At 50.8% G+C, this 18431-nt stretch overlaps 1 protein-coding gene across 1 annotated transcript; it reads right to left on the bottom strand.

The window, feature by feature from the left end:
• Nucleotides 1–144: 144 nt before the first annotated feature.
• Nucleotides 145–17616, bottom strand: TCTE1 (t-complex-associated-testis-expressed 1). The gene is made up of 5 exons (XM_023212941.1): nucleotides 17554–17616; nucleotides 7529–7898; nucleotides 5941–6509; nucleotides 2092–2541; nucleotides 145–370 (listed from the first exon to the last, which is right to left on the bottom strand). Exons 2-5 carry the CDS (start codon nucleotides 7803–7805, stop codon nucleotides 161–163), a joined length of 1506 nt encoding a protein of 501 aa, XP_023068709.1. The 5' UTR covers nucleotides 7806–7898; nucleotides 17554–17616; the 3' UTR covers nucleotides 145–160.
• Nucleotides 17617–18431: the final 815 nt, after the last annotated feature.

Below are 18431 nucleotides of genomic sequence, written 5' to 3'. Positions count from 1 at the left end.
TTCCTGCCTCATGTCTCCATCCATACAACCCTTGATCACTCCAAGGATATTCACGGTCCCCCTCCCCGCTCCCTCTGAACCAGAGTGATACTCTGCAGCAGGCATGGCAGGGGTATGAAATGAGGGACAGGGCTGGGGCCATGATCCAAGTCAGGTCATTTTATCCCACAGAGTTCTCAGGGCCATTGGCAGTGATGGTTGACATGAAGTGGCTGGGATTCAAGGCCCGCTGGCGGGCTGCTTCTCGGTTTGCGTAGAGGGCCTGGCCAATGAGGTACTCGCTTTCCTGGGCCACATCTGACAGGCGCAAGTCAAATTCCAGGAGGGTCTTGTTGTCCGACATGCCTTCCAGGAGTTGCTTCCCACCGTCCTGGGAGAAGGGTGCAAAGGAAGGGGTCATATACATCACTACCCAGGATCTGACATACATACTACACATTTTCATGTAGATGTGACTAAAACATAAAGTTTTGCAAAACAATACTTAACCTTTTTGTGACGCATGTTGACATATTCTATTCTTTTCCTTTTGAAAAATGGTAGCCAATACCTACTAAATTGATTTCTCAACCCTACTAGCTTGAAAAACATAATCTCTGGCAATGATGAGAATTCCATTCCTTTGGTTCAGCCATGGGCATGTGGGACAACTCTAATGAGATGCGAGGGGGAAGCTGAGAGGGGGTGGCTTCTGGGAAGGTTCTCCTCACTCCAAAAAGAGAAGAAAAGGGAGCAGGTTCTCCTGTTTTCTGCCTCTGCGCATGTCCTTATGTGAGATGTCAGAACTGTGGCAGCCATCTTGGAACCCAGAGAAGCACTAGAGAGGCCTTAGCCACGAGGCTGGGGTGGGCAGAGCAGAGGGTGGCACTGAACCCAGGGGTTTACCAACCCTATAACCTTCTAATTCTGGTTGTGGGAGACACTGAATATTCCTCCTGCTTAAGGCCATTTCTGGTTAAGCTTTTTATTACTTGCAGTCAACAGCACCCCCTCTAGAAAATGTGTGTGTGTGTGTGTGTGTGTGCATGCACACGCGTGTATGTGCCTGTGTAGGTGAGCAAGGTTCTCACGGGGAGGTTTAGCAGAGGGTTCAGTGACCTAACGGAGGGCCCCGCTCAATGGTCATCACAGCTCCAACCCCTGCTGGGTTGGGTGGGCTAGCCCCAATGTGAAAGAATTTCATGTTGGCAGGCAGAATGCCACCATTCTGTGGTTGTGACCCAGTAGTGTGTTGCAAAGTCAATTTAATGGGTCACAGAAGCATTTAAAAATACAATGGAGCAGAATGTAAAGGAAAATATCAGCATATATCACAAGTCATAAATTTCAAAATTATGTTTATGTTGGTGTTCATGTAAATTGCATTTTTTTTTTTTTTTTGAGATGGAGTCTTGCACTGTCACCCAAGCTGGAGTGCAGTGGCACGATCTCAGCTCACTGCAATCTCCGCCTCCTGGGTTCAAGCAGTTCTCCTGCCTCAGCCTCCCGAGTAGCTGGGGTTACAGGTGCCCGCCACCACACTGGGCTGATTGTTGTATTTTTAGTAGAGATGAGGTTTCACCATGTTGGCCAGGCTGGTCTCAAACTCCTGGCCTCATGTGATCCACCCACCTCAGCCTCCCAAAGGGTTGAGATTACACGCGTGAGCCACTGTGCCTGGTCATAAGTTGCATTTCTTACTCTCAGACTTGGTTAAGAAAGTTTGAGAGACGCAGTCTATTAGAAAGGACTCAGGCTTTCAATCAATCTTGGATTTCAACCACAGCCTTGCCACTTTCTACTGACTTGATGCCCTTGGGCAATTCATAATCCTCTCTGAGACTTTAGTGTTCCATCTAGAGAGTAGGGTTAAATATACTTAGTTATATACTTAAATATATTTAGAGTTAAATACGCTTAGGATTAATATACAGTTACTTAGGTAACTGTAAGGATTAAAGGAAAAATAATAATCACTGGGATACACAGTATGTGTGCATACTCGATGCAGTATGTAGTATGTAAAGTCTGTGATCTTCACAATTATCCCACAAGTACTCCTGGCAGTTGGATTCCACACCCACCCTCACAAGCCCACAGTAGGTGGCTCACCAGCCCGATGTGGTTGCAGGACAGGTTGATGCTGGTGAGTGTGGTGTTGATGGCGAGCACCTGCGACAGGAGTGTGGCGGTGGGTTCAGACAGCTCATTGCCACCGAGGTGCAGTGTGGTGAGGCACTTGTTGGTCTGCAAGGCATGGGCAAGAGCCTGGCCACCCTCATCCTCAATGCAGTTGAGACGTAGGTTGAGGGAAATGAGGTTGGTGTTGTGTGCCAGAGCATGAGCCAGCGACTGGGCACCAGCTGCACGCACCTGGTTGTTGGCCAGGTTGAGCACACGCAGGCGGCTGTGGCTCAGCAGCTTGGCAGCACCTCGTGCACCACGGTCCCCAATGAGGTTGTGTGACAAGTCCAGCTCCTCAAGGACTGGGTGGTCCAGAAGACTTCGAATTATGATGCGTGCCTTGTCATCATCCACCTTGCTTCGGGTCAGCTTGAAGATCTGTGGGCAGGCAGAAGGTCTATGGCACCTGCCAGCCAGGGATAATCAGCCTGCCCACCTAGATCTTTGGCAAACTTGGCTCGCCTAGTGTTGGCCACCTGGCTGGGTCTTGGAGGGGGCCAGGCCTACCAGCATGGCAGAGTAGTGTAGAATTGGTGGCAGGTAGCAGGGGGGAAAGATCACTGTTTATTGAGCAATTACTACATGCTTGGCTCTTTCTTTTTTCTTTCTTTCTTAATTTTTTTTTTTTTTTAATGGAGTCTCGCTCTGTCACCTAGCCTAGAGTGCAGTGGCACGGTCTCGGCTCACTGCAAGCTCCGCCTTGCGGGTGCATACCATTCTCCTGCCTCAGCCTCTGGAGTAGCTGGGACTCCAGGCACGTGCCACCACACCTGGCTAATTTTTTGTATTTTTAGTAGAGACGGGGTTTTACCATGTTAGCCAGGATGGTCTTGATCTCCTGACCTCGTGATCCACCTGCCTCGGCCTCCCACAACGCTGGGATTACAGGCATGAGCCACTACGCCCGGCCGCTTGGGTCTTTCATAACCATTATCTCTAACCTTCAGCATCTCGATGAAGAAGAGAAAGTTCTCTCCATTTTGCAGATAGAAAATGGAGGCTTATATTATTTCCCCAGAGTAATACAGTGATTGAAGCAGTGGGGACAGGTTTGGAATCCAAGCCTGCCTGAGGCCTCAGCCCCTCACCGCATCCTCCTCTGCCAGCCAAGATCCACCAGGGCAAGGAGAGGACCTCTTTGAAGGAGGTTGCCAGGGCAAGAACCAGGGAGAAAGTGGGGAGGTAGAGAAGCAGGAAAAGGATGAGATAAAGGAATGAAGGAAAGGGGATGGGGCTGGCAGTATGAATATTGTCCATGGGAGCCTCTCCCCCCAACCTTCCTGCTGGCTTATCCCGCTCCTCTCTCTCCCTTGAGACCTCTGAGTGTCTGACCTCTCTCTCCCTAGCCTTCAGTTCACTCCTCTTTATACCCCTCTTACCCAGCTGAGTCTTTTGTGTCTCTTCTCTTTTCATTGCATCTCTCTGGCAAAGCCCTACCCTGGATTAGCCCCACTCTCTATTTTCTGCATGCCTGTGCGCAAGCAACTGACAAAATAGAAAACATCAGCTGACGGGACTGGTTGCTATCACTGGAACCACCAATAGGCTTGTAACGCTGCATGCCAATCTAACTACATTTCTCTGGCTAAAATACTTGCCTATAATCTACAACAACTATTTCAGCTTTTTGCAGCCTCCTCATAATTCAGGAGCCTCCTTGCTGAGCTCCCTCTTTCAGCAGGTGAACTCTCCTCTTGCCTTCCCAGCCATTGAATGGGAACCTGTCATTTTCCTGATACCAAGCACTGACTTACTGGTCTATGAACCCGTGCCTCTCTTCTACATTCATCCCCTTTCTTGCAACTGGATGGAACCTTACACTGGTTTTAAACATATGTGAGTTATTCTGAAGGAACCCAAAGCGCTCATCTGTTATGGCTGTACCTTTCCCCCTTCACAGCCAAGTTCTTGAGAGAGCTGATCACAGCCACCCATTCCTCACTTCCCACTCTCCCCAGACACCACTGCTATCTGGCCTCTGCTCCTGCCACTCCACTGAAATAGCTCCCCTAGGTGACCTCCACGTTCACTAAATCCAGTCCTCAGCTCTATTCCACCCCGTTGCTCACTCCCTCTACTTGAAACATACCCCTCCCTTGCTCTGTGACACAATGCCATGTCCCCCATTTCCTCCTCCCTCTGGCTTCCTGGCAAGCTCTTCTTCCACTAAGACCACATGCCAGGCCTCTCCTTGTCTTGCTTTTGGCTCTCCCCTGTGAGACTCCATCCAAATCCAGGGCTGCAACTGCCACCTTCATGAAGACGGCACACATTTCCACATTCAATTCAGACCTCTCATCTGAGAGCTTCGGACCCTCTACCCGACTAACAAAATGACCCCTTCTTTGAGATGCCTCGAACTGAAACTTACACTCTTCCCCCTCAAAACTGATCCTCTTCCTACATTCCCTGTTTCTGCAAATGGCCCCTCCAGCCATCCAGCCTCACAAGCCAGACGTCTTGCACCTCACCTCCTTCTCCTTCCTTCTCCTTCAGATCCTCCCTATGCCAGTGTGGCCCGTGCATGCCAGACACATGTCTGCCTAAATATGTCTTGACTCTCTCCACTCCTCTGAGGCTCCACAGACACTACCCTCGCTGAAATGACCCTCACCCTCACCTGGATTTGGCAATGATCTCCTAGGTAATCTGCACGTCCACTGCTGCCCTGCCCAGGCCATCCTCCCTCACAGACGGAGTGACATTTTCACGTGTGAAATCCAGTAATGGTACCTGCCTTTTTGCCTAAAACACTTGGATGGTGTCCCAGAGCTCCTAAGGATAAAGACAGCCTCCTGGACAAGGCCTCCTTTACCCAGCAAGGCTGACCACCTCATACTCTGTGCCAGCCACACAGTCTTCTCTTTCTCTTTGAGCTGGCCATGTTCACTCTGCCCACAGAGCCTGTACGCACGGCTCCCTCTGCCTGGAATGTTCCTCCCTCTGAGACTATAACTCCTACTCCTCCTTCTAATCTCTATGTAAGTGACATTTGTTCAGGGAAGCCTTCCCCTGCAAGGTCAAATGCTCCTTTATAATCTCTCATAAGAGTATCTCTTCTTTATGGCATTCATCCCAATTCAGGGGTACAAGAAAAAAGTACAGGATGCCCACTTAAATATAAATTTCGGATAAATAAGAATGCCCCATGGAATATTCGGGACATATACTAAAAATTATTTGCTCTTTATCTGAAATTCAAATTTTTTGGAGACGGTCTCATTTTGTAATCCAGGCTGGAGTGCAATGGTGTGATCGCAGCTCACTGCAGGCTTGAACTCCTAGTCTCAAGAGATTCTCCCACCTCAGCCTCCTCAGTCACTAGAAGACGACAGGTGTGAGCCACAGTGCCTGGACCTGAAATTCACATTTAACTGGATATCTTGTATTTCTATTTGCTAAATCTGGCAACCCTATTCTAGTATCAATTTTATGTTTATATGATTGCTGATTAGTGCCTTTATCCCATCAAGAGTGTTAGCTACAGAGGGCACAAATGGCACAATCTTGCTCATCCTTGAATCTTCAGCACCTAGGACAAGGCCTGGAGTGCATATGTTTGTTCAATGAAACAAACTGGTGAACTGGGAGAGCAGCACCTTGTTCATCTCTACACCCCCAGAACCGTGTATCTTGGTGCAGGGTGCATTAAAAAACACTTGGCCAATGAAATAGAAGGAAATGGGAAGAAGGCAACAATAGAGGAAGAAGAGGAGGGGAGAGGGAATCTGAGAGATGCTGAGGAGGGGTGGGGGGCAGGCTGGGAGCAGACAGTACCTTGAGGGTGTGGCACGCCTTGATGGCGGCTGCCAAGGAGTGGCAGTCGCGGTAGGTGAAGAGGAAGAGATTCCACTCGAAATTCATGCCGCAGTCCTTGACATCGTACACCAGGTCCAGCTCCTCCAGGTGGCTCAGGCCAGCTACCAGATCGCCTAGTTGATAGTGGTCAACGGGGGGCTCCTCCATCTCTCCCTCGCTGCCTGAGTCCGACTGGTCGCCCGGCCGGAGCTGGGCCGGGAGCCGCACGGGAGGAAGGAACTGATCGACGTGGACCCTGCGCACATAATTCCTGCAGAGCGGCAGCAGGTCGAGGATCACCGCGGGGTCCGTGGTGCCTGGGATAAAGTGCTTTAGCAGGTTCTCCAGGTGCCGCTCAAAGAACATGCGTTTCCAGCTGCCGCCATGGTGGGCCACGTGGCACACGGGCCAGCGCTGCATGCAGCAGCGGAACCAGTAGTTCTCATTGTCTATCAGGTTGGCGGTCACAGCCAGTGGTAGGTCAGGGGACAGGTGGTTCAGGACCTTCTGCTGGTGTTCCGGGAGCATCTGCTTCAGGATAGGGTTTTCTTTGGGAACAGAGGAAGGAAAGCAGGAGGTCACAGTGTTGGGGGACACCTCAACATGATGCCTCAGGCTGGGCCTGCCTGGGAGCACCAGGCAAAGGGAAGACCCTTCCCTGCTTAGGGGATAGGCAGCCTCTCCTCTCAGGAGGGATCAGGCGGAGGGTGGGACACCAGCCTTTAGCTTTGGGATGTTCCCTGCCTGAAGGGGGACATCTCAGCATCTGTTCTCAGGGAGCTCCCAGACTAAGGAAGACTCTCAGGTCCAACTCTCAATTACCACCTGGTCTGATGGGGAATACAATTCCTGAGGTCAGAGGCTTCCAATCTTATTTGATTCATCCATTTCAAAACAAGAAATTTTTTGAGCACCTACTATGTGCCAGAAACTGGAGGTACCACTATGAGAGACTACTATGTCCCACGTGCTGGAGATATAAGAGTAAGCAAAACAGGGCTCCTCCCTTTTGGAGTTTATATTCCAGTGAGGGGAGGCTGACAATAAACAAGTAAAATGAGTGAGACTGGGTGACGATAGTTGCTGGAGATGAAATAATGGCCCTGTCCTCAGACAGCGCTCCATCTGGTAGGAGAGGCTGGTAACCCATCTTTGGAAAGGATCCATATTACAGAGCACAAAATATGGAACAAACCAAGAGACCCTACATGGCATGGAAGACTCCATCAGAGTGGAGGGTGGTTCACTTGGGAAGGCTTTCTGGAGAAGGAAGTAGATATGGCTCAGGCTGGGTTTTGCTGGAGAGAGTGGAAAAGGCAAGGAGAGGGCAGAGGCATGGAGGGTGCAGTGTGGGTGGGAGCCTGGTGGGATCTGCCAGTGGGAACAGAAGGAGAAAGTGCCTTGGCCCTGGGTGGAAGGGAAGTGTTGCGTAGGTATGAGGATGTCATACGGGAGAGCAGGGGCTGCCCTAGGACCCAGCTTCTGCAGTCTTGGCTCCAGAGAATCCCCACCCACCTTGCCCCACTCTTGGCCTTCTTCTTCCCACCCAAAGCAGGGACAGACTCACTCTGGAAGTTCCTGATGATGTGCTGAATGCAGAGCTCTGTGAGGAGGGGCACGATGGCCAGTGACCACTCAGGATCCTCAGCAATGATCCGGCGCATCCGATGGAAATTGGCCCCAGGATGTGAGTTCCTGGACTTTGCAGGGACTGGTGTGATTGAAGGCTTTGAGGGCTGTGGGCCTGTGCTTGAAGTGTGTCCTCCAGTGGAGGACTTGTCCTGGGTGGAGACCGAGGAGTGGCTGGGGTCCAACAATGCTGATGTTGTTACGGTATCCTGCATGCCGGAGGCTGGTAATGTAGGGGCGGGTGGCCCCTGGATGGCCTTATGACAAGAAACTTCTCAGACTGGCAGGTCCTTGATACAGGTAGGGATCTGGAGCAAAAGGAAGAGGTAGTGCTGTTACTTTGGAGGGTCTTGGTGGGCATTTACTAAGAGAGGTGGTACAGAATAGTGCTTAAGGATCAGTCCCTGGAGTGAAGCAGATCCAGGTACACATCCACTGGTTATCTGTGTGACCTCGGGCAAGTTACTGAACCTCTCTGAATTTCAGATGCTGCCTCTAAGAAATGAAGGTCGCAGTTCCAGTAGGATTATTTGGAGGAGTGGATAAAATAATGCATCCAAAGGGCATAATATATTATCTGACACATGAAACTAGCAAGGAGCAGCCCAAAATGTTAGATAATAGCTCTACAGCAATTACAGTAATTGCTCTGTGCCAGACAATCTTTTTAGTTCTTTATGCCTATTAATTCATGTGTCCTCAGAAAAGCCTTTTTCAGATAGGCACTTGTATTATTCCCATTTTTCTGCTGGGAAACTAAAGCACAGAGAGGCAAATTGACTTGTCCAATGTCATGCAGCTTAGAAATATTACAGGTGGGTTTAAATTCAGTCTGTCAAATTCATGCTCTGAACCCTACATTGGACTGGCCCTCTGAGGGTGAGGGGTGTATATTGCCAAAAGACAGGTATAATAAAGAGCCATTCAACTCAAAACAGGACCCTGCACTAAGTATTTTATAGAACAGCAACTGCCTGATCCGTAGGATGGGGTTGAGAACAGCTCTGGCCAACAGAAATATAATGCAAGCCAAAATGCAAGCCACATACGCTATTTTAATTTCTTTAGTGCCCACATTTTTAAAAGTAAGGAGAAACAAGGCTGGGTGTGGTGGCTCATGCCTGTAATCCCAGTACCTTGGGAGGCCAAGGTGGGTGGGTCACTTGAGGTCAGGAATTCAAGACCAGCCTGGCCAACATGGTGAAATCCCATCTCTACTAAAAATACACAAATTAGCCGGGCATGGTGGTAGGCGCCTGTAGTCCCAGCTACTCAGAAGGCTGAGGCATGAGAATCACTTAAATCTGGAGGGCAGAGGTTGCAGTGAGCCAAGATTGCGCTACTGCACTCCAGCCTGGGTGACAGAGCAAGACTCGGTCTCAAAAAATTTAAATGTAAAAAAAAGTAAAGAGAAAAAGGTAAAATTAGTAGATTTTTTTTTTTTTTTTCTGTCTTGCTCTTGTTGCCCATGTTGGAATGCAATGGTGCAATTTTGGCTCACTGCAACCTCCGCCTCTTGGGTTCAAGTGATTCTCTTGCCTCAGCCTCCCAGGTAGCTGGGATTACAGGTGCCCGCCACCACGCCCAGCTAATTTTTGTATTTTTAGTAGAGATTGGGTTTTACCATGTTGGCCAGGCTGGTCTCAAACTCCTGACCTCAAGTGATCCACCTGCCTCAGCCTCCCAAAGCACCGGGATTATAGGCGTGAGCCACGGTGCCTGACCATGAAATTAATTTTATATTTAGCCCAGTATGTCTAAAATGTTATCTATCATATAATCAATATAAAATTATTAATGAGATATTTTATATACTATGTTTTCATATGAAGTCTTCAAAATCTGATGGCTCAATGGGCACATTAAGCCTGTGGCTACCGTTTTGGAAAGTGCAGGTTGAGAGAGAAAGGAGAGGGGAAAGAGACCCATGCCCTGCCCAGGGTGCCAGCAGCCTCCTCTCCTCCTTCCCACTGAGAGCTCAAGCTCCAGGTCCCTTCCCTTCCATCTCCCCATCCAGTCTGCCTCTAGCTCTCCCAGCCTCCCAGCATTCCAGACAGCAGCGGGCAGGCGTGGGAGGCGAGAAGGCAGCTAAATCTGGGGCTGAAGATAGAAGACAGAGGATGTGTCTTGGTCTGGGGACCCTCCCCCATTTGCCCATTCCTGTACCCTTGCACTCCTGCCCTGAGATCTGCAGGAGGAAATGGGGCTGCTGGCACTTAGCTCCTCCTCCAGGCAGTTTCCCATCAGATGTGCACCCTGACGACTCAGTGCACTGGGTAGTGGCCGGTGGGAGGGAACACTCTGAACCAGCAAAGGCGTCCTTGGCAGAGGGAGGGACCAGATGGTGCTCCCCAGCCTGCCAGGCATCTCAAGGAGGAAAATCCTGGTTGAGAGGCAGGTGGCGGGGAGAGGGATAGTGCAGGAAAGATATCTAGGTATTGTGACATCCCTTATGCAAATCAAATGCAAATTCACACACAGATTGTGTCCAGAATTGTGGAATAACCAGATCGTGCTTTTTAACTAATGGCCTCTCAGAGTGTAGGGCTGGAGGGGGTTGTGGCTTAGCGGTACCAGCTGACTTTGCATTTCTGACTTTGCCAGTTATGTCTTTGTGACCTTGGCCAAGTTACTTAACCTATCTGAGCTTCAGTTTCCTTATCTGTGAAACTGGATAATAATATCTTCCTACATGGGCTGTAGTGGAGATCCCCCTGAGATAATGGTCGGTTAATATTGATCATTGTAAAGAATATAGGAGGGGTGTGTGGAGAACGAAGGTACTATGAGGGGCAGGGGTCTGAGGCTGGAGAGAACACATCCTGGAGACCTGCTTCTTGAATGCTGACCTGAGATGGTATCTTTGGATGAGTGCAAAGTTTCTGAGGTCCTTCCCTATTTTCAGGATCGATGTGAAGGGCAAGGAGGCAGGGTGGTGTTGGGGGCTCATAGACAGCACGACAGAGGCAATGGAGGAAGGTCAGAGGCAACAGACCAGACCAACTCCTGCTTGGTTTTGGCCTAAAACATTCTATAATTTCCCTTGGTCCCAGATATGTCCCTGGACACCCATGGGCCACACCGAGGGAGCAGGACCAGGCTTGGCAGGGGGAGCCCCAGGTTGCTGGTATGCACTGCCCTGGAGTTAGCTCTTTAGTCATTCCTCACAGCACCATCCGGCCTCAGCATCCTGGCAGGCAGTCCCTTCTCCTTCTTCTCCTGGGAGCCACACCTGGGAAACCCCACCCGGGGCCAGGCGGGATGCCTCTGCAATGAGGTGACTCTAGTCCCACCGCCTAGCACCTCACATTCAGGACCTGGAGTTCTTCCTGCCATCTGGCCCTAATTGCTCTTGCTGCTGTTTCGTGCCTGCAGCCCGCCTCTGGGCATGACACAGCAGGACCCATCGGGGCATATTCCAGGGCCCTGAACCAACTTCTCAGAAGGAAGGGGCAGGGCCTCGCTCCAAATCACATGGCTGCCGTGTGCATGGCTGGTATAAAAATGAGCCCCTACCACCTTCAGCGTTTACAGGATCATCCATACCATAAGGCAGGCAAATGTTGAAAAAATTAACTGCGTAAGATCAGAGTTGATAATTTTCATTTAATCATCTCTTGATTTTTAAAAAATGGATATCACAAAAATATTTTGGCAGGCAAATTATTACCAGACACAGAAGATTCTTCTAAGGAGGATTTTAGTTCTAAGTGTTTTTTAAAAATCTACTTTTAAAACTAACAAAATAGAAAACAAAGTATATTTAAAAGGATAACGAGCAAAACTAACCCCGTGCTGCCCCGCTATCACTGTTATGAGGAGGATATGGAGTGTGGCTCCTCCCTCGGCAGGCCACGTTCTGACCCCTGCCCTTGAGGGCCACCCTTTGGTGTGCCACTCTCTTAGCTCTCCTCCTACTTTCCGACCATTCTTTTTCCAAAAGTCTTCACCACAGGCTTCTCTCCCTCTGGCCATCCCCCATGTGCCAAGGTCCCTCAGAATTCTGCCATGGTCATCCACTCATTCCTGCTGATGGGCTCTAGCTTTCACCTCTTCCAGGTGGGGTTTCTTAACTGTGATGTCCCAGGAGAAGCAGAGGGTACTGCTTACCAGGATGGTGAGGCTGGGGGGTGGTGGTGTGAGTAACGCCAGACTCTCCTATATCTGCATTCCAGACTCAAGTCCACTGGGATGCTGCCTAGGTCCCTCAAACTCAATCCATCCAGATGCCAGCACCAGAAGCCACGGAGTCACCTCTCTCTCTTTCAACCCTCCCACCTCACCCCACCATCTAGTTACTGATTCAGTTCTGCCTCCCACCCAGGCAGCCTCTCCTTTCCTGCTGCCGTCTTAGCTCAGGGCCTCAGTGTCTGTCTGGATCACAGCGTCAGCTGTTGGGCATGTAGTCTCTGGCATCCAGTCTGGTTCTCTCACATCCAGCCTTCACACAGCCGCTGTGGCAGGCTCCTTGTAAGCCCTCTAGTGGCTCATCACTGCTTATGGTAAAATCCAGCCTCCTCACCTTGGTGTGTAAGGCCCTCCGTGCCTGGACACCTTGTTGGAAATAAGCTCCTCTTTGCATCTGGGACATTGTAGCCCAGTTCATGCTGCCAAGCCCTTGCTCAAATTGTTCCCTCTGAAATGCCTTTCCCACCATCTCAGCCATAGAAAGGAACAATCACTGGTCTTCTGAGTCTGAACTCAAGCACCACTTCCTCTCTGAAGGCGAGGTGCTTCTTTGTCCCTGATGCCACAAAACAACCCCTCCCATTGTCAGACCCCATTTTTCCAGTACCTGCATCACTCCAGTGACCTGACTGCCCACCCTCTCACCACACTCACACTAGACTGTGAGCTGCTCGAGGTGTAGGGGCTGTCTCCTCCTCAGTTTTGTTTCCAATTCCTAGCCCAGTGGTAGGTCTGCTTTAGGCGAGGTAGCTGGTGTTTGGGGCTGCTCCACTGGCTTCTGATAATAGATTCTGGCCAACAGGAGTGTCCTGTTGGTCACGGCAACTTGTTTGGGGGTGGCTATCTGATATAAGCCAATCAGAGTCCTTCTTGAGATTTGTCCAAGTGGAGGGAGACAGAAGGACATGTGTCCTTGAAGGATCTGGATCTCCTGCTGCTGGAAGTCATTTCTCTCCATACTTACAAGGTCTGTTTGTGGCAGGAGGGAGTCAAGCCTGGGGGAAAGCAGCAGAAACGAAAGATAGACCCAGACAGCATCCTGGTATCTTCGATCCCCATGCCTAGTCCCGGAGGCTCCCAGAGCTGTCTGGCTCCTTGGCAGTGCCTTCAGCTCTGAAAGCTAAGTTGGCAGCCTTCTAATAAGTCCCTCTGCCAAAGCTAAGAGTTGGGTTTCTACTCCTTTTGACCAAAAGGTCCTGCCCCATTTTGACCAAAAGGCTCACTGTTTGATGAGTGAAATTATGGGAAAAATCCTAAATCAGTAGATGAAAGAGTTCAATGGGATAGCTGAGAAGGGTCAAAGGCCCCCAGGTTATTACTCACAGGACCTGATTCACTCTTGTGGCCTCTTCCTCTCTTGACTACATTGAGCCTCTAGTCTCACATTCCATGTCTCCAGGGCTGGGACAGTATCAGCATCTTACAACTGTCCAGCACTTAACAGTTACAAGGTCCTTTCAGAACTATCCTCTCAGAAAAAAAAAAAAAAAAAAAAAAAAAAAGGCTGGGTGTGGTGGCTCACACCTGTAATCTTAGCACTTTGGGAGGCCAAGGCAGGAGGATTGCTTGGGGCCAAGAATTCAAGACCAACCTGGCCAACATAGCGAGATGCCATCTCTAAAAAAGAAAAAAAATCTCATGTGACTCTTCAACCACCCTATAATGGAGCTAGGATAGGCTTCCTTATCCCTATTTTACAGATGAAGAAACAAGGAAACAGGAAATGACTGGCCCTAAAACACCTATGAGAGCTGGGGCCAGCATCTGAGGGCAGGTCTCCTACCTGTAGTCACAATACACTACCCCTCCACAGTCACTTAGTATGTCCCCCTCCCCTGGCAGTTCCTGCCCTCCACTAGGAAAGAAGAAAGAATATTCTTGCTCCTTGGGAAGTGGGGAGGGCCTCCCTGGGCTGAGAGCGCTCCCAGGCCTTTGGTACTTTACTGTGGGAATTTCAGGGCCCTAATGTACAGTTTTCATCCCTGTTAGGGTAAATGCATTTTCCCCCTAAATGAAACAAAATTTAATATCAATACTTGTGTGCCTATATCCATATGTTAACCTTGAACTGCTTTTTAAAAACACATCTCATCATTTTAGGTCAAACAAAAGCATAGTAAATCATAAAATGTATACTGACACTAATGTAGCAAAAAAATTTTTTTTTTTTTTGAGATGGAGTTTTGCTCTTGCTGCCCAGGCTGGAGTAAAATGGCATGATCTCAGCTCACCGCAACCTCCGCATCCCAGGTTCAAGCAATTCTCCTGTCTCAGCCTCCCGAGTAGCTGGGATTACAGGCATGCGCCACCATGGCTGGCTAATTTTGTATTTTTAGTAGAGATGGGGTTTCTCCATGTTGGTCAGGCTGGTCTTGAAGTCTCGACCTCAGGTGATCCGCCTACCTTGGCCACCCAAAGTGTTGAGATTATAGGCATGAGCCACTGTGCCCAGCCTAATGTAGCAAACTTTTTAAAAAGTAGACGTTGTAATATATTGCTTCTGACAGTTTAAGTGTGCAGAAATTATATATAATACGCATGACTATATGAGGATATATATATTCATTCCACACCTTAGTGTGAATGAGTTACAAAGCAAAGTTAGAAAGGGGGCAAGGAAGGCCGGGTATGGTAGCTCATGCCTGTAATCTCAGCACTTTGGGAGGCCGAGGAGGGTGGATTACCTGAGGTCAGGAGTTCAAGACCAGCCTGATCAACATGGTGAAACCCCATCTGTACTAAAAATACAAAAATTAGCCAAGCATGGTGGCGCATGCCTGTCATCCCAGCTACTCAGGAGGCTGAGGCAGGTGGTTTATAAGATAATTAGGGGAAAAAAATCAGGTTGAACCCAGGAGGCAGAGGTTGCAGTGAGCTGAGATTGTGCCACTGCACTCCAGCCTGGGCAATAAGAGCAAAACTCTGTCTCAAAAAAAAAAAAAAAAAAAAAAAAGGCAAGGGGAATAACCATGGAGAGGAGAGGAGGTGGGGAGGGAGTGGGCACAGGAGAAGACAGGAGTCTGAGAGAGCTCTGCCTGCTTCACAGGTTGGCCTTAGTCTGGCCTGGCAGTCACCAGCCTGCAGCTGAGGGTGCGAGTAGGTGGCACTATCTTCCCTGGGAGCCTGCAGGGATGGGTGCATACTCAATAGCTGGGGGCCCGGAGCACATGGACAGTCCCCAATGACTCCAGGGCAGTCCTGGAGGTAGTTGAAGGGTCACCTTCCTCTCTGGAGCTTTCCTTCCCTGGGGAACCTGTTGGGTCAGTCAGAGAATCCCAGAGTTTGAAGACTAGGAGCATGCTCAAGACTCCAGTCTTGAACATGGGCAGGGCAGGAATCCTGACATTCCAGAGAGGTTAGGGCCACCAGGAGTGGGTATGTCTTGTGCCACCACCTGGTGTCCCCATCCAAGGATGTGCTGTGCTCTCAGAGGGGGAAAGTGGGAGAGTGGGGACATATGCAGTGGACTTTCACTTCTCTGGGGCCTGCCTATATCAGCTTGTTTGGCTTCACATGGCTATGTCTCTAACCCGGTACCACAGTCCCTAGGGAAGGGCTAGTCCTCCTCCCCTGAGCCCCTACTGTGCATCCTCAGGACCAGGGTCCAGGGTCCTGAAATCACACACAGGGAACAACGTCCATACCAGGCCATTAACTCAAAGAACCGGGTGTGAAGGACTGCTCTTTCCATGCCCAAGCACGGGTAATGGAAAGTGACAAGATGCTCCAGTTTGGCCAGAGTTGTCCTCATTTCTGATGGCTTGAATCTGGTGGACAGGTGTTCTGGGAACCATACCCTTGGCTATATATAGCTATGATTTATTGAGAGCTCTAGGCCTTCAATAGCATGTACATAGCAGGAGGCAGGACAGCAGCTGGCTAAGTACTCAGGAGTTGTGCTGCTGCCTCAAGTCAAATCTCCACGGTGCCCCCTACTATCTGTGCAACCTTGGACAGGTCCCCGCTTGCCTCAGTTTCCTCATCTATAATGTGGAGACAGTACGTAATAGTACCTATTTCATCGGATTACCCAGAAGATTAAGGTGTTAATGTGTGTGAGACATTTCATGTAGTGCTGGGCCCAAAGCCAGCACTCAAGACGTGTATTAGATATAGTGAAGATGCTAGATGGCTTGCTTACATAATTTTATTAAATTCTCAAATTAATTATTGAGGATTATTATTTAACACTATTGTCCCTGTTTCACAAATGAAGAAACTGAAACTTAGAAAGCTTAAGTAACTTACTAAATGTCACTAGCTAGTAAGTGGAGAAGCTGAGGTTTTAGTTGTGTCTGTCTAATGCTCTTACTTCCATGAGATGCTGGGGTTGCTTATAAATTGCTCCCAACTCAGTCATTCACAGCACTTTTCCAGTGAGTCTCCCACTTTCTCCAGCTCATGAGCTCCCTTGTTCACCAACACGGAGCCCAGGGTTATCCCCTTGGTGCTGACCTAAATAGTCCAGGCTCCCTCTTCCAGTTCACTGCTGGGCACAGGAGCCTTCTGCAAGGCTGGACCACTGCCTGCATCCTTTGGAGGGCCCGAGGAGCCCAACGGAGTGCTGCAGAGTGGTGCTCTCCTGCCCCAGCACATTCCCTCCACAGGAAGTCTCTGGTCTTCTCCATCCTTCCTCAGGTCCCCAGCTAAATCTAACCATTCTGGGCAGGAGCTCCTTCCACCTGCCCTAATGGGAACACGAGGAAGATGCTGTAGGTGAGCATTCTCACCTTCTTGTGCATCACAGTCCTGGTCCTCAACTGTCCTCACCTCCCTTCCTCTTAGCCGAGAAGTGGAGACACCCAGTCCTCTTTGGGCAGACAGCACCTCTGTGCCTGGGATACTTCCCCAGGAGCTGGCTCTGCACTCACTGCTCTGACTGCCTTCTCAGCCGCTCCCACCCCAGATTCCCTCAGGAGAGCCCTCCTCTGTCCTCAGGACTCTCGGTTTTTGTCTACACCCACCTCCTCCATTTCTTTCATGCCCACCATGTCTTACTTTGGGGTAAGTCACTCCCAAGTTAGGAATTTCATTTATGGAAGGGCAAAAAACTTTCTTCAACCGAGCCTCGGCCTGCGTACTTGGACTTGGGCTGGGTGAAACCGCCAGTTCACTTATCACAGCCCCTGGGCTGGCCTCCTCCCAACTCCTGACCACTCAGGTCTGTTGTCTCAAAAGGGACTCCAGCGGCTCTGCACCTACCCCTCCTTACTTTCAGCTCAGACACCCTAGCAGGGAAGCTCAGCTCCAAAGGCCACGGGGTCCCTCCCCCATCCTACCTGGGGTGTAGAGGCGCTGGTTTCTCCTTGGTAACCCAGGAAAACCGGCAGTGCAGTGGGAGGGAGGGAGATGCAGAAGCAAGCTTCTGGCCCTCGGGTGCTGGGAACAGGGACGGCCTTTCGGAGAAGCCTGGGGCCCCAGAGCTTGGGACCGCTCTCCTCCACGCCCTACGGATGCCCTATTTTCCTCCTCTTCTTCCCATAGTCCCTCCCCTCGCCTCACTCGGATCCCCAGGCTTAGGCCAGACGGTCTGCAGACAGTGACCGTGGTGGGGAGGAGGCGCTGGGCGTCCTCGCATGGAGGGCGTGGGGTCTCCCGTGGGTACGGACCTGCGCTTCCCCGCCACAGAAAACGGAACCCAGGCAATGGCCGCCTGTGGGCTTCTGGCAGGTGTGGGCAGAGGACGCTAGAGGGGCTCCCGGGCCCAGCTGACCTGAGCAGGCCCCGATAAGGGAGACCGGGGCTATGTATCCCCACTCCCCGAGGTCGCCTCACCCGCTTCGGGAGCCTCGGCGCTCGCCTCACGCAGAGTCCCGCGCGCCGGCGCCGGTCATTGTCGTTGGGGACGCCCCGCGTTGCTAGGAGCGGGCCGGGCGGGGAGGACAAGTGCGCCGCGGTTCGGAGGAGGAGGCGCTGCTGCTTCCTCGGCTGCAGCTGCGCGCCCGGCAAGCGGCTCACTCGCGCGCAGGGTGGCGAGGCCAGCCCTTCGGACGGTTCCGTGGAAGCGGCCGCTTTGGGGGTAGTGGGACCGTGGTCTTGCGCTATGCCCTGTGCTCCCGTGGGATGTGTCTACGAACGGGTGGGCTTTCTGCGGGAGGCGGAGGTCGGGCAGGCTGCGGATCTGGAGTGCTTGTGCTCTCTTGGTAGCTTTTGTGTGGCCATGGATAGGGAGCTGCTCCAGGAAAAGCGTCTGTGGAAGATGAGGAGGGTGGACGGACCTTCTCCAGGGCACCTGTATAAGTCACTGAACTCCCCTAGAGGTCTCCTGTTGACCTTAGGCCCTGCGGGAGGGCACCTTCCACCTTTTCCCCAGCTGAAAGTCTGGCACCAGACGCAGGAAGGTTCCAGGCCAACACAGCGCTCCTTCACACAGCCCATGCCCTGTGCCAAACACCCTTCCAGCCCTGGCACCACAAGACGTGGCTGGGGCCCCTGATCTCCTGGAGGGTAAGAGGGACAGACTTCAGAGGGACGGTTAGTAAAAAAAGAAATTGGCCTTCAGGGAGGGAGAGGCAGCCAGGGTGGTGGGGGTTTCAAAGAGTAGCTTTAATTTCAGCTGTGCCCAGGACTACTAGTTGGTTACCCTGGATGTACATCTCGCTCTGTTAACTCATCAATAAATCAGGGGTGCCACAACTCATCTTGGCGCCCGC

This window comes from Piliocolobus tephrosceles, chromosome 5, assembly GCF_002776525.5.
Source record: "Piliocolobus tephrosceles isolate RC106 chromosome 5, ASM277652v3, whole genome shotgun sequence".
Classification (NCBI taxonomy): domain Eukaryota; kingdom Metazoa; phylum Chordata; class Mammalia; order Primates; family Cercopithecidae; genus Piliocolobus; species Piliocolobus tephrosceles.
The sequence above is the reverse complement of the archived record's forward strand: the minus strand, read 5'-3'. Positions and strand labels throughout refer to the sequence as shown.